Source organism: Spermophilus citellus (genome assembly GCF_964194105.1).
Source record: "Spermophilus citellus genome assembly, chromosome: 1".
In the NCBI taxonomy this organism is placed as follows: domain Eukaryota; kingdom Metazoa; phylum Chordata; class Mammalia; order Rodentia; family Sciuridae; genus Spermophilus; species Spermophilus citellus.
Window position 1 is genome coordinate 189,847,302 of NC_138182.1, and position 15,304 is coordinate 189,862,605.

A 15,304-nucleotide genomic window follows, 5' to 3' on the forward strand; every position below is an offset into this window, starting at 1 on the left:
AGCTAATTTATATCTCTAATTCCCTAGACATGGAGAGGATATACCAAAAAACTCATCCTCCCTAAAGAGATTTTCTAAAGGCAAATTTAGAAATCAGTTTGTGCTTGGTCTAACTGAAGGAAATTGAGGTGAAACTGACCACTGACTAAACACAGCCCCACTGACTGCAGATGACAGGGACAGTAGTTGGACTAACATCTCAGTGACACATGGGGCCCACAGGGGAGGCTGGCCTCTAGGAAAGCTCCTTCATGGAATCCATGGCCCAATCACTGTCAGTGGTATGTGGAGTGTCAAGCTGTGGAGATATAGAGAGGCCCTAAGTTTTAGAGGTGCCTTCTTGCCTTTAGAATCTCAAGGAGGAAACTGGTGTGAAACTAGGTTTTAAGCAAGATGCCACTAAAAATCAGACAAATCCCAAGGTATTGTATGTATCCATAAAATTGGCCCCAAACACTATAACTCCTGTTCTCAATACATAAGCAGCACTGGGGGAAAACAGATGGGACTTAATATTCGCTGAAGCACTCCCTACTCCTTGGCCCTCAATGCATAGGTACATATGGATTAGTGCTGAGGGCCATTGCCAAGTAGGAATGATGCATCGAAATTTCCTTGCCAGCGTACCCCATATTAAATGGACTTGTCTTAGAATTTCGCTGTTGACATTGCATGTAAGGTGACCTTGCTCAAGGACCAGGGCGGATCCGGGTTTAGATCTGATCAGGTTTGAGGAAGTATCCCGCTCCTTGAGTTTAGGGCGTTCCCGGTTTAAGACAATAGAGGTTTTAGGGAAGTTGAAGGTTGAAGATTATTGCTGCTGGGATTAGGGTGTTCCTGCTGCCTGAGCTCCGGTTGTGTTCTCGTGAGATTCAGAAAGTATTGGAGAAGAAAGCCTCGTGGAGTAGGTGAATTGGGCGGTGGCAGAACGGGATTGCCCCAGAACGTGTGTGGAGGCCGGTGTGAGTTCGGGAATAAAGAATTGCTGTTTGAATCGACAAAGCTGTGAGTGGCTCGTGATCTTGTGCCCAGCCAAGACTGTGGCAGATTAGGCCCTTAATTCTCCTCTTTTCAACTTCAGGGAAGTTCTGAGTATATATTTAATCTGCACTCACAGATGCTAGATGCATGCAAGGCAGGCAACATACATTTTCCTGTTCCCTTGGATCTGTTGTGGACAGTGATTGTTTTAGTATCTACCATGTGCCATGATTAATTCCTTCCAAACTGGCCTGTGAGTGATCCAAAGAGTTCTGTCCTCTCCTGCCTCCTCCCACCTCTTGGACTGATGTTCTTAAGCCTGGTGCACAGTGGTATCTCTTAGTCCTTAACATACTAATGTAGTGGGAACTCTTTTCCTCCTCTTTCCACATTGCCACCTTTATCCAAAGAGAAAGGAATGCCCATCAAATCAGTAGTCCTATGCTTTGGGGAATGTGCTAGGAGGACAACTATCATCTTAGCTCTATTTTATTACTGGGCCCAGGAAGAGTTGCTTATCTAATTGGCTTATCTAATTGGGGTGGGGATTACTAAAAGCCTGATATTAAATGGATTATGCTTCTTCTTTTTTTATTTTTGGTGGTGCTGGGGATTGAACCCAGGGCTTTGTGCATGTGAGGCAAGCACTCTACCAACTGAGCTCTATCCCCAGACCTTGGGCTTCATTTTTAAATGGGCAAAATTAGCATCAACAGTCATTGTTCTTCCACCTTAATTTTCATTCCCTTTCTCTGCTCTACCTCAGCCTATATTTGATAATAATCATATCATCATCTCATCTTCTCACAAAGGGAGATGACTGCCATTTTTCAGTTGGGAAGTTGGAGACCCTATCACATACCCCAGGCCATTTTGTACCAATACTAAACCTGATGCTAACTTTGATCCTTCGATTGGCTCCTTATCTCTATTCTTAATTAATTGAAATTTTGAGGGAAAAGGGAATGACCAATCAGTCTCCACCAGACTTCTGACAATTAGTAGCCTTAAAAGGGGGTTTAAAGTCTAGTCCATATTCACTATATTCTCGTCTTGCTCCTAATATGCACCTGATTTTACCTTCACCTCTACTGTAGTACACACACACACACACACACACACACACACACAGCTACTGCTACCTGAACTTCAAAGATCCTGTGGTAGGCAGAAGAATATCTCCCCAAAGATGCCCCATCCCAATTTCTAGAACTTGTGAATACATTATGTTATATGGTAGAAAGAACCTTGCTAATAGGATTAAGTTAAGGATTTTGAGATAGAGAGATTATCCTTGAATATCCAGGTGAACTCAATATAATCACAGTGTCCTTAAAAGTGAAAGAGGGGCATACAGATTTGTAGATGCCGTACTTCACGCTTTGAAGATGAAAGAAGGGGCTACAAGCCTAAAAATGCTGAGAGTCTCTAAAGATTCAAAAAGGCAAGAAAATGGGTCCTTCCATTGAGTCTCCAGAAGAAATGCAGCCCTGCCAACTATAAGATAATAAATTTGTATTGTTTTAATTTTTAAATTTATAGTAACTTGTTATAGCAGTTATGTCAAACTAATACAGACCCTTAAAGTTGGCCAGGAATTCAGACAGTGACACAACTAAGCTTTTCCCTTCACCTGTCATGTGGGACAAGTAATAGTCATGTGTTAAATGTATAGGGCTCTGCAGCAGGCAGGTATGGGTTTAAATACTGCCCCTTGTCATTGTATTTGTTCATGAATTCAACAAATATTTCTTAAGAATCAGTGTGTGTAGACATCTTGTTTGACACTAGGAATATTTATGTGAGGAAAACACATTTACTAGCTATGTAAATGTAAGGAAGTCATAAGTGAGCCCCAATCTCCTTATCTGAAACAATGTACTTCTCCCTTAAAGTTGCTTGTCTATGCAATACATGTGAAGTGCTTATCATAGTTCTCAATAAATAGTAGCTATTGTTAAGTCTTCCTTCCTCTTGTTCTATAATACAGGGGGCAACAGTACAGGATATGAAGACTTTTGACCAACAAAGACACTCCCACTGGCACACATCCTTAAGAAAAGAAGATCTTCCTTAGGCTTGCTTGCCCCCACCATCTCCACTAATAGGCTTTAGCTAAGACGAAAAAATCTGTAGTCCATGGTACATCAGCACACCATCAAACACAGAGTGAAACTCACAGACTCAAAGGTGTCTTCCCCAGAGCTGTTTATACCTTGTGATACTCTTAGCCCCCCAAATCTGGCCTCTCTGACATGCAATTTAGTGTGCATCTAATGTAAGTCACTCATACTGGATGGGAATTTTAGTCTTAATACAGACCCTTAGGTTACCTGATTCCAGATGAGTTTGGGAACAGAGATACTTTGGGTATTCTGGGGTAAGACAGTATGTATTTATGATGCAGAGTCAAAAGAGACAGGAGAGGAATATCTGTGGATTGTCACCTCACTACTTAGCTTTGGCCCATGATACTGCCTATAGAAATAGCTCTGGACACAGGATTGGTCCACTGTTGGAAGCAAGACCAAGTTGGTGGATTTTCATGAACCATCAACAATGAACTTGCTCATTTAGACTTGTTTGCCTAAAGTTTGGTTGCTTTTTCATGTGAGAGACCCAGGACTGGGTATTCAACAGACAAGGGATACAATACTAGCAATGATAAATTTCTCATTGTTTCTGTTCTCTTGTGGATCCAAATTTGGTTCTTAAAAGTTACCTTTTCATACTCTACTGTTTTATGAATATGCCTCTGAGTATAATGATTTTTTCTTTAATAAAACTTGCAATTTCCTGTTTTAACAGTAGCACAAACATCCTTTGTTCTCCCACTTCCCTCTTTAGGACTGACCTCTCCAGTCCTTTGCATAGCCCACTCCCTGGGAGATAGAACATTGTAGTCAGAGCTGTTGCTGAGGAAGCTCTTGCTCTAACTTAGATAAGAGCAGAATAACATCTATCTCTGCCACCCCCTCTGTTTTCTAATTGTGAGTAATGAGACTCCAAGTGCTGAGGCACAGAAAATCTCATCTCCAATCCACACATTCATTTCCAGGCTTTCTGGCAAAGAGCAATCTTCTGACCTTTCCCTAGAGGCCTCTGGTCTCTAGCCAGTGCTTGACCTGAATATGTTTCTCCAGATTAGGCAACGACCTTCTCATCCACAAAGCTGAATGCCTCTGTGAAGATGAATTTTTCAAGTTCCTTTGGTATCTGGGCTGTTTCTCAGAAAATATTTTCATGAAAGTCCCCTGCTGTTGTTGGGGAAGGCTTTAATTTCTAGTTTACTAGGGGAGGCTCAGGGCAAGGCTTGCTAGAGATGCAAAGCTAAAAGGAATTACAAACTATTAGTATTCCTCTGCCCTAAACCCAGGTCATAAGCAGGTTTTCTTATTCAAATACCTCCTAGAGAGGAGTTCCAAGACTATTGATTCTAAACAATCCCAGCAATCTTTCCCACAGAATGAGATGCAGACACTCCACGCCATCTCACCTTCCCCACAAAGCTATCAAACACACAGGTATCCTGTCATCTTTGGTGACTCAGGTGGCAAAGTTGGTGAAGGAACATCCTTCACCAACTAGACAATGACCTTCTCATCCACAAATTCTGATCCTTTGTGACACTAGGATCTCCCTGGCAGAAACCTGATCCTGAGAAGGGCTTAAAAATTCAGCTACAAAGAATGGTTTCTTGTGAGATCTAGAAGTATAATTCAGAAATTCTCCTGTTCCAAGTGACACTCTTAAACAAAAGGATAAAATGTATAATTTCTAAGATGTAGTCAAAAGTTGTTTCTGAGGATGAAGTTTTCAGGGACCACACTATATTGCTTCATGTAGTTGGCACAGTAAAGGGATCAACGATAATCAAAAGAACTACAACGAGGCTCCTCCATTTCCTTATCCTATATCCTCCATTTCCTTATCCTATATTGGCCTGTATCTCTGCATGTGTGGGATTTGAAGGAAACTGTAGCATAAGGGAACAGTTCTTGCCGCTCTTTCCCGCTTATCATGTGTTTCATTAAAATTTGTGTCCCGGAGCATAAATCTGAGTCCCCATTTAATGTTCTCTGTTTGGGGCCACTATTATGGAAGAAATTCTTTTATTATATACCACGGCCCAACTCTGTGTTCTGTCCAGGGCTTCCAATCCTGGAAGAACTGTACAAAGGAAATGAGAGAGATGCAGGAAAATGCAAGGTATATAGGGAAAGAACTATCTCAGGAGCTATTTATTATACAGATATGTTTAACTTTAGAAAAACCAGGATATCTCAATTCCAGTCCTTTACTTACATGACCATTAAAAACACTCCATGATTGTATACATATGTCAAAATATACTCTACTATCACGTATATTTTAAAAGAACAAATAAAATTTAAGAAAGAATAAAAGAAATCACAGGGGGCTTTTAGCACAATGCCTTGCACCACCACGATCATTCCATAAAGTTTTCTCCCCACTGAAAACAAGAAATACAAGAACAAAACAGTGTTCCTCTAAGAAGGAGATGAAGAAAATCACAAATGGATGAAGTCAGAAGCTCCATTCACTAAGCTCATGGCTTCTCCTAGATTTAGAATGCTAAGTTCCCTTCCTACATCAGACTTGCTTCCTCCCTCCAGGCAAGTCCAGAACCAATTCTTTGTTCATCATAACCTACATAGAGAACTCCAAGAAATATGAGCTCCACACCCCACCAGAAAGTGAAATTGCATCTTACAAGGACTAACTTTCCTCAGCTAGAGATTTCTAAGCTGAGTTGGCCCTCCTGGGCTGTCAGATGGACAGTGAGAGTGGAGGACACCGACAGGAGGGAGGTGCCCCACTCACAAAATCTCTGTTCTCATTTTTTTTTTTCCAAATAAGGATATGTACACACCTCCTAGGACTGTCATTGCCATGACAACAGCAGAAGTCTAGGGTGAGCAGGTTAGTGGAACAGCATGCTTTCTAAATTCTCCAACAAGGCCTGAGGCTGCAGTCACTCGTGAGATGGAAAAATTCATGTTGACAGTGCTCCTAAATGGCTTCCCCAAATCTTAAGGTACATGGTTTCTTTCTGGGGAAAAAAATCAGAGGAGTCTCCATGGAGTCTCTCCTTGGGGAGCTGGTTTTGTTAGAGAGGCAGGAATTTCTAAGACAAATAAGAGCACAAACCTCTATAAAACTAGGGCACATAAACTGTGTACATCATCCACAGAATAAAGAAATGTAGAAAATCAGGGAAAAAGCAATCCCCCATGGAAACAAAGAGGCACTGTAAAAAAAAATATTCTCTATAATAACAGAGCTTTCTGACAGAGACTACTCAGAACAACTTGGATCTAGATTTTGAAGTTCAAGGGTAGACTCATCCATTGGGGAAAAAAATCATAAAAATAGCTATTATTTACTACAGACTTGTTATTCTGTAATATGTGATTATTATACCATTTAATTCTTGTAAGAACCTTTATGAGGCAGATACTCCTCTTATCTCCAATTTTACAGAGAAAGAAACTGAGACTAGAAAAGTTAAGTAATGGTTCCGGGATACAACTATTGAGGGGCAGAGCAAGGATTCAAAGGAAGGTCATTCTGACTCTGGAGTTCCAGCTCTCAGCAATTCATTATCTCTCTGGTGTGGGAAAGGTCCCAGCTTCTCATAAGAATCATAAACAGATGCCTTCCTTGCAGTTTCTGGGCCTCCAAAGATAGTTGGCAACATAAGGAATATTTACTCTAGATGAATTTTTAAACTTTAGGGTACACTGGAGTCACATGGGTGGCTTGTTTGAACAGGCTGCTGAGAGTTTCTACTTGGTAAGTCCAACGTAGGGTTTCAGAATTTACATTTTTAACAAGTTCCTAGGTATTGCTGGTACTCCTGTTCTGGAAATTGTACTTTAAGAATCACTGTCTAGTCACTGTAAATTAAAGTTCTCTAAGCCTCAATGCCTTAGTATTCTCTCCTACCTAATTATCTTTCACTGTTTAGTCCCAGATCCTCTGAGGCCTTGATCCATAAACTATAATGTTATCTTTGGCAGCTGTGTGCTTTGGGATTCCCTGAACACTTGAAGATAGAGAAATTGCATCTTACAGTTGTCCCTTGGTATCCATGGGGAATGGTTTCTAGGACCCTCATGGACACCCAAATCTGCAGATATTTAAGTCCCTTGTATAAAATAGTGAAGTATTTGCATATTATGACTTATATACATCCTCCTGTGTACTTTAAATCATCTCTAGATGACTTTTAATACCTAATACAATGTAAATGCTATGTAAACAGTTGTTATAGTATATTGTTTTGGAGGAATGAAAAGAAAAATGTATCTGTACATGTCCAGTACACTATAGATGCAATTTTTTTCATATTTTTTTTCATTTGTAGTTGGATGTGGAAGCTGAGGATATGGATGGCTGACTATATCTCCCACTCTAAAAGTAACTATTACCTTAAGTAAGTCTTGAGATCTCATGAAAGATAGAAAGAGGACCCTAGAAAAACTAGCAGGAGATAGCAAAGCTGCTGGCCCACTGTGGCCAGACCAGCTCCCTGGCAGGCAGGGACCATCTTTTTATAACCTCACAGGATTCTCTCTAGGAACTAATCACAAGAGAGCATTCATTAAAACCTCTTCAGGGCATTCACATTCAGAATGTTAAAAAGAGTTGTAAAGAGAGTGACTAGCCCTTTAATACTCTTTCCGACTGAAAAGGAGGCTGTAGCTGTATTCTGTGCATTCCCTGTTTAGCTAACCTCTGCTAAGTCTCATGAGAAGCTGAAAGAAAATAAGGGAGCCCATGATCCAGGTCTGCTCACACAAGAGGTAAGGCTGGAGAAAGGGGTCAGTAATCAGGATTAACCAGCTTAATGCCTGATGTATTCATCCAGCAGAAAACATCACCTGGTAATGCCTCCACTGATCCCTTCAGACTATGGCATCTTTATCCTAGGCTTTTACAGAGTGTAAAAATAAATCAACAGTTTAGTCATGAAGCAAAAGAATGAAAAGAGGAAAAAGCAACTTCAAGAAATACACATAAATGGAGCAAGAGGAGGCTCCACCCCCTTTATGCACATAGCCATAGCCCTCACGAGTACCATCACAAGTATCCCTAGGAACAGACTAATGAGTGGCTGGCTGGTCATGGGAAGGGCTCAGGCACAAGTGTAAGGATGCCATTTGGAAGCAACCACACACTCACTATGAAGTACTAAGGACAAAAGAAACTTGACAGGCAGGCTGGGCCAAGTTTGGGGAACATTTTCCTTTTCTTTAGGCCACAACTAATACAACCTTTTTTATTTCATCTCCAGAGGGGCTGCCGAGGGATAAATGGACTAAACAGATGTCAGGGAGATCCAGACTACCTCAGAGGACCTGTATCAGGGCCTACAAATGAGAACTACTGAATTCTGGCTATCAAGTTATCAATTAAGGCCATATCATAGATTGCACAAAAGTATTGCAAGAAAAAAAAAGGAGTAACAAGATTAAATATTTATTAATGTTATATGTCAAGTCCTATGTTCAGCCTTTTTTTCTCTTTTTGGTCTTCATGGAAAATAAATAAGATAGGTGCTATTCTTATTACAATAAATTTAAACAAAGGATAATTAAGAAAGTGTGAATTTAAGCAATTAGTTTATGCTCGCCCAGCAAGTAAGTTTGCAATTGGAATTCAACTCAGAACTGATACCAAATCGTACTCTTAATCTTTATGCCATATTCCATCCAAACAGTGCAGAACCTATTTTGAGTCCTGAAATCTGAAAGTACCAAAAGGACAGGATAGAAGGCAGAGGAAAAGCCTTTTAACTTCAATTGTTGATGCAGAAGCATGTTGAAAAGTATGATTAGATCACCATTGAGTAAACGGAAGACTTCACCTGTAGCCAGCAAGGTTCATGAGGCCTGTGACTTCTGCGTCACCAGTAGGAAAGGTAAGCAATGGAGACCCATTCCCTACCTTCTGTCAAAAACATCCTTTTGAATCTGAAGGAGAGACCTAGGCCAGGTGTATGAAATAATCAATAGACAGTTCCTATTTCCTATTTGCCTAGAAATATACACCAGCCAGCATCACGAATGAGAGGGAGAATGAATTCAAAATTAGTCCCTGCCTCAACAGGCTGACCTACAGTGCTCCTATGAGAAAAAAAAAAAAATAATGCTGAAATGAAAACAGGATAGCAAGGCATGATTTCATGTGGCTGCTTTGATTGAGTAGCTCTCACTTTTCCAGATGCCTCCATATCCTGTAACATTTGGTGGTCTCAAACTACTTTCTCCTACATCAATTCTTCACTTCAAATTGACATTAGGGTTGCAGATTTGTTCAATGAACTATTTTATGTTCTTCTCCTTGCCATCTGGCAGTGTTAGCTCTCTAATAAATTGCTTCAACTTATGCATTTTTTCTGACAAAACTTACTTTCAGTTGAATTGTGCAACATTCATAAATAGCAAATGCTGGCTGATTATAATCAATTAAAGCCCTTTCAGTTGCCAGTAAAAATAGTTCCTTAGCTGCACATGTTATTTAGTCTAATTATTTGAAAGGCACCTGATTATCTTTGGAAACAATTTTTTACACATGCATTCTTATGTCATTTGTTATGTATGTATATATGTACATTTGTTATGTATGTATATATGTACATATGTTATGTGTACATATTTGAATTCGGATGGACTCTTGCAAAACAGCCATTTTATGAAAATAAATCCAAGTTATATACACTTGGATTTGGAGCTAGACAAATTTGGGTTTGAATCCTACCTCTGCTACTTATAAGCTGTGTGAATTTATATATATATTTCATAACCTCTCTGCATCTCCAATGTTTTTTTTTAATTAAACAGATATAATAAGTTCCTTGCAAAATTGTCATGAGGAATAAATCAAACTAACATGTCATGTGCTTGGCACAGTGTCTAAGCATATTATGTATTGATAATTAGTAACTACTATCATCATTGTGATGGTTTATTAATAGAAGATTATGGTAGACAAATTTAACAAGAAGAAACAGTATCTGTCTTGTTGCTGAAAACACAGGCTCTGGGGTTAGACTCACCCTGGTTTAATTCTGTCTTCATTACTTATTAATTCTGTTACGCTGGAGATATTACTTAAATCTACATGATCCTTGGTTTCCTCATTTGTAAGATGGGGGTAATAATAATTTTCATGAGAAATAAATGAATGTAATTCATACAAAAGTTTATCATTATGTTATTAACTAGAGTATAATTATTAATTAGTTGGATAATTTAGTCTCTACCAACTGTAATCCTCCCTTTCTGAAAACAGCCATAGGGCTGGGCCTCCAAAGCCAATATATAATATGCCTCCAAAGCCATATTTCATATATATATATATATATATAATATATATATATATATATTATATATATAATATATATTTTTAAAATTATTTATTTATTTATTTATTTATTTATTTATTTATTTTGGTACTAGGGATTAGACTCGGAGACACTTGGCCACTGAGTCACATCCCCAGCCCTATTTTGTATTTTATTTAGAGACAGGGTCTCACTGAGTTGCTTAGAGCTTCACTTTTGCTGAAGCTGGCTCTAAACTCTCAATCCTCCTGTTTCAGCCTCCCAAGCTTCTGGGTTGGGCAAAAGCCATATTTTTTATCTTATGACACTGTGTTAGTGATTGGGCAAGAATAAGGAAATGTGAGTTTAAGCAATTTTCCTTTATTTATTCATCCATTGACTGTTTTACCTAATGTGGCAGAATCTTTTTTTTTAATATGTATTTTTTAATTGTAGTTGGACATAATACCTTTATTTAATTATTTATTTATTTTTATGTGGTGCTGAGGATCAAACCCAGTGCGAGGCTAGCACTCTGCTGCTGAGCCACAACCCCAGCCCCCACCCCCCTACCTGGAGAATCTCTTTCCTGAAAGTTTAGATTAAGAGCCAGTCCCCATTGATCCTCTAAATGAAAAAAATCGAGGTGGTCATGTTTGGCAGTGTGAATGCCAAGGTAATAAAATTCCGTCTGCAGGAGGATATTGCTGTGCAGGGAGAAGCAGATCTGGCATCTCTATGTGGCTAGGATGGCCTACGCATTTGAAAGGTATCAGATCATTTTTTGAAAGAATTTCATTACACACACACACACACCCTCATGCTGTTTTTAACTCTTAACAAATAATAAGTATAAAATCAAAATAATTATATATGTATAGAAATCAATATTTTCCCCAAAGGAAAGAATCAAAAGGGAGTCATCAACATTCTTGGTCTTACAAAAATTGGTCATTTGATTGTTTTCCAGAAACCAAACAGGAATATAGAGATCTCAGCTCTTTACCTGGTGTTGCACTGGATACCGTTGGCCACTGCTGATCAGGCCCTCCTGGACCAGCCCGTAGAATGCCAGCCTCCTCCAGGTGCACAGAGCTGAATAAACATATTGACCCAAATATATGTTAGATATGTTAGCACAAATGTCTTTCTCCTTCCACTTTGGAAACTGCTTACATCTATGGAGGCAGGGCTGCAACTAACACATTCTTCTCAAGCTTGAACTGCAGCAATTATTGCTGAGCAGTCACCTTACATAAACTGCATAATCATCACTGACTTACTTCCTGCTGTACCACACTGGCAATAAATATGCTCTATCTTTATGGGAATTTTGGTTTTCATTAATGCCATGTGGTACTCACTAAATCTAACAGGAGAACCACTGGATGGCTAATGGCATTTTAATATTTTAATGCTGAAGCAGATGAGGAAAGCTTGTTCTTAAGGATGCCAATCCTCCCTTGTAGGTTCTCTTGTTTCTGGGATCTCTATAGTAAAGAGGAAAAAAATACTAAAAAAATACTAAAATTAGTTGCTGAAAACTGTAATATTATACAAAAATTGGCCATTTGATTGATTAATATGGTAGTATTAACATTTTGTCCAAAGCAGAGAGAGAACAAAAACTGTCCAAGGATAGAAAGAACATTGCATTTATGTGTGTGTACTGCTGATGCATATTAGACCTTCAAATATGTGTGGATGAATGAATGAAGAACAGAATAAACAGGAAGGATCTTAAGAGTCAATATCCAACTAGACTCTCACCAAAATGAGAGGACACTTCTTAACTAGACATTTGTTTATCTTGCAAATTAAATAACTAAAACAAAACTTAAACTACTGGCTGAGGGATTATGTGAGGCAACAGATCAGGCAACAGATCAATTATTATGAGGAAAGGCAACTATAAGTTCAAGGCTCTCTTACTCTCTTACTTCAAACAACATATTTAGTATACATTTATTCATTAAGCTCTGACCTTCACCTTCAACTACTATTCCCTTTATCTTCAACCTAGAATTTCCTTTTTTGTATAAATATTAATCTTCAGATGTTTTGGGATCTTACCAACAATTATATGGACTCAATCAGATTCATAAATTTGTAACTATCCTGGAACCAGTTCTGCTCAAAGCAGAATTTTCAGAAGAACAGTTACATGATATTTGAGGCTGGAAAGGCCAAGAGATCAAACACATGTATTGAAAAAAATGAGTATCATTTAAATTTACAACTCTAATATGTGTTCAATGTACTATACTGTTTCATTTCTTCTATTTAAATCTTATAATACCTTAATTGAAATCTAAATAGGAGCATATTTGGCTTTTTTTTCATTTGAAAGTGGAACAAGGATATAATATGTTTTAATATTTTATTTTAAATGTAGTTTTTAAGGTGCATCTCATAGTTTTGGTACTTTTCAAGCAAAGCACTAATTCAATTTCAAGAGTTTAACATGTTTTTAAACATGTTTTGATCTATTGTGTGGTTCCATCAATAGCTCAGATACAGACAAAAGCATAAATTGGATTTTTTTAGTATAAAGAATTCCTTCTGATACTTAGTGTTCTGGCATCTGCATGAGTGTTTCTGGCCTCAAATTATAACCCAGATTCCAATATGACATCTTACCAAGTCAACTACAATTTTCAGGCCTTTTCTGATTGCTTCTGATTCAGAAATAGTATCCATTAATAATGATTTTTGCTCATTTATAATGCTTGAGAGGATGTTAATTTATTTTAATCTAATGTATTTTTAATTGGCTAGAACTAATTTGTCATTAACTCTACATATACTCTGTAAGCCCACCCTTTAAACATGGGTCTAAGTTTGGTGAAGATTCAATTAACAGTTGCCCAGATATTTTGAGGGGCTTACGTTTGGAGTTTTATTTCTTCTTTAAAATTAAATCCTTTGGGTAATAGTGATCATTAACTTCTTGGTCCTCCCCATTTGGTTTCCAAAGACACTCACAAATAATGAATATTTTATTTGACCCCATGGCATGATATTAGATCAGCTCTGGGAATAATGGTAGTTAATCAATTACCGTCAAAAAGACTAAGTAGAAAAAGCAAAATTATATTCAATCTGAGTCTTACAGTAATGCTATTACTCTAGGTTAATTTAAAATAAGCTAGATTTGGTCTCCAGATATTCAATAAAGGCCCTGCACGTGGTTTATCCTCTGAAAAGTTTATGCTATTGATGACAAAAAGATAGCAAAAAGATGGAGAAGATACTAACAGAGGTGAACATTAACAAGAATAGCAATTATTTGTTTTATTTTGTTTTGAGGATTAAACCCAGGGGCACTTAACCACTGAGCCACATCCCCTGCCCTTTTTTTCTTGCTAAATTACTTAGGGTCTCACTAAGTTGCTGAGTCTGGCTTTGAACTCATGATCCTCAGCCTTCTGACCCACTGGGATTCCAGACATGCACCACCACACCCAGCTAGCAATTAATTGTCGTGGTTAACAGGATATAATAGTCAACGTGAGATAGAAAAATAAGATAGATGTGCATATATCTTGCATAATATACTGAAGTCTGAAAGCATCAATATTAGCTATATTTTTAAAGTGAGGAACAGAAAGTGTAGGTAAAGGGGATGAAGAAAGTTAAAATTACTTCCTTATAGAAATTTTTAAAAATTTTAATTGACACATCCTTGTAGAAAATTTTGGTGAAAGTACACAAAAATCTGTGTGATTTTATAGAAGTTTCTCATTTCCTAGAATTTGAGAACTATTTAACATCTATCGCTTCCAATGTTTCAACTAATAGACCAGGATAAAAAAATGATTTCATTCTTGACAGAGCATCTATAATGGTTCATAGTTTTTGTTGTCATTGTTGTTTGTCTTATTTTTATAGTGCTGCAGACAGAACTCATGCTAGCCAAGTGCTCTACCACTGAGCTATACCCCCTGCCGAGCTTCTCAGTCTCTTCAGTTGCTTCTGGCTTATGCAGTTTATCTGAATCATACCCAGTTAACATATTCCTGAGTGAAGGAAGGAGGGAAATACATACCTATGCATGCCTGCTCTCAGGGAGGCAGAGTAACGCCAGTCAGGATTGGGCTGTCGTGGCTGCAAAATCACAAAGGGAGTTTTCTGTTAAAACAGCAAAACAATTATTTCCCCAGGGTTGCTCTTAGTTGATTTGCTGTTCCCTTAAATATTTTCAGATAGCTAAACAAAAATATTGAAAGAATCATTTCAAGTACAACTCTAGGATGATATCCCTATATAGAACACTTCAGGAGAAAATTAAATTAGCTCACAGATTGAATGTCATAAAAAACCACATTTAGTAACGTTATGAGGGCTAGCTTTGGCTTTACCTTGCCAATAAAGGTCTGTGATCCTAAAACACGAAGGGAAAGGGAGTCTGTCTTCAGACAGGAAAATCTTTCATTGCTTTTGCCTTCAAAGGCCCCATTAGGGGCATATCTTCAATTCGGAATTCTAGCTATCACAGTGCTCACAACTATACAAGTTCTGCTGGCCTGGCCGAACTGCAGAGGACTGCAATCTGCTGCTGGATTTGCAGACTGCAGCATGTTTGACCCAGGACGGATGTGCCCAGTCATAATACCAGCAACTGATAAGAGCCAATTCTACTGACTAAAGAGGAATACTAGAGAGAGAAAAACAAACCATGGCAGAGTTTGACCTTGTTTTGTTACCTAATCCTATTCATAAAACTGTACTTGTTCCCTGCTTTCCTCTGAGTGCCTTACCTCCTCACTCAATTAATCTGAGAAGACCCGCACTCATTCTGCACCACATGTACAATGGGATTTCCCCCCCTCCGTCTACAATCTGTCAAAGTGGAGGGACAAAGAAGATATGGGCACCTGGTGACTGCTGGTTAGAAGCTACTCAGAATCACTGGGGACAAAATCAATCACTATTTTATATCAATTAACCCACATTTTACTATGAAAAACC

At 38.3% G+C, this 15,304-nt stretch overlaps 1 protein-coding gene across 1 annotated transcript in view; it reads right to left on the bottom strand.

Annotated features, from left to right (window-relative positions):
• Positions 1-15,304, bottom strand: part of LOC308654614 (protocadherin alpha-7-like) — a gene marked incomplete at both ends in the record, with an annotated part of 173,337 nt that overhangs the window by 13,730 nt on the left and 144,303 nt on the right. The window contains 2 exons of the mRNA XM_081304283.1: positions 11,340-11,428; positions 14,382-14,440. Of these exons, the coding sequence (XP_081160409.1) occupies positions 11,340-11,428; positions 14,382-14,440 (148 nt within the window). The remainder of the gene's footprint in view (positions 1-11,339; positions 11,429-14,381; positions 14,441-15,304) is intronic.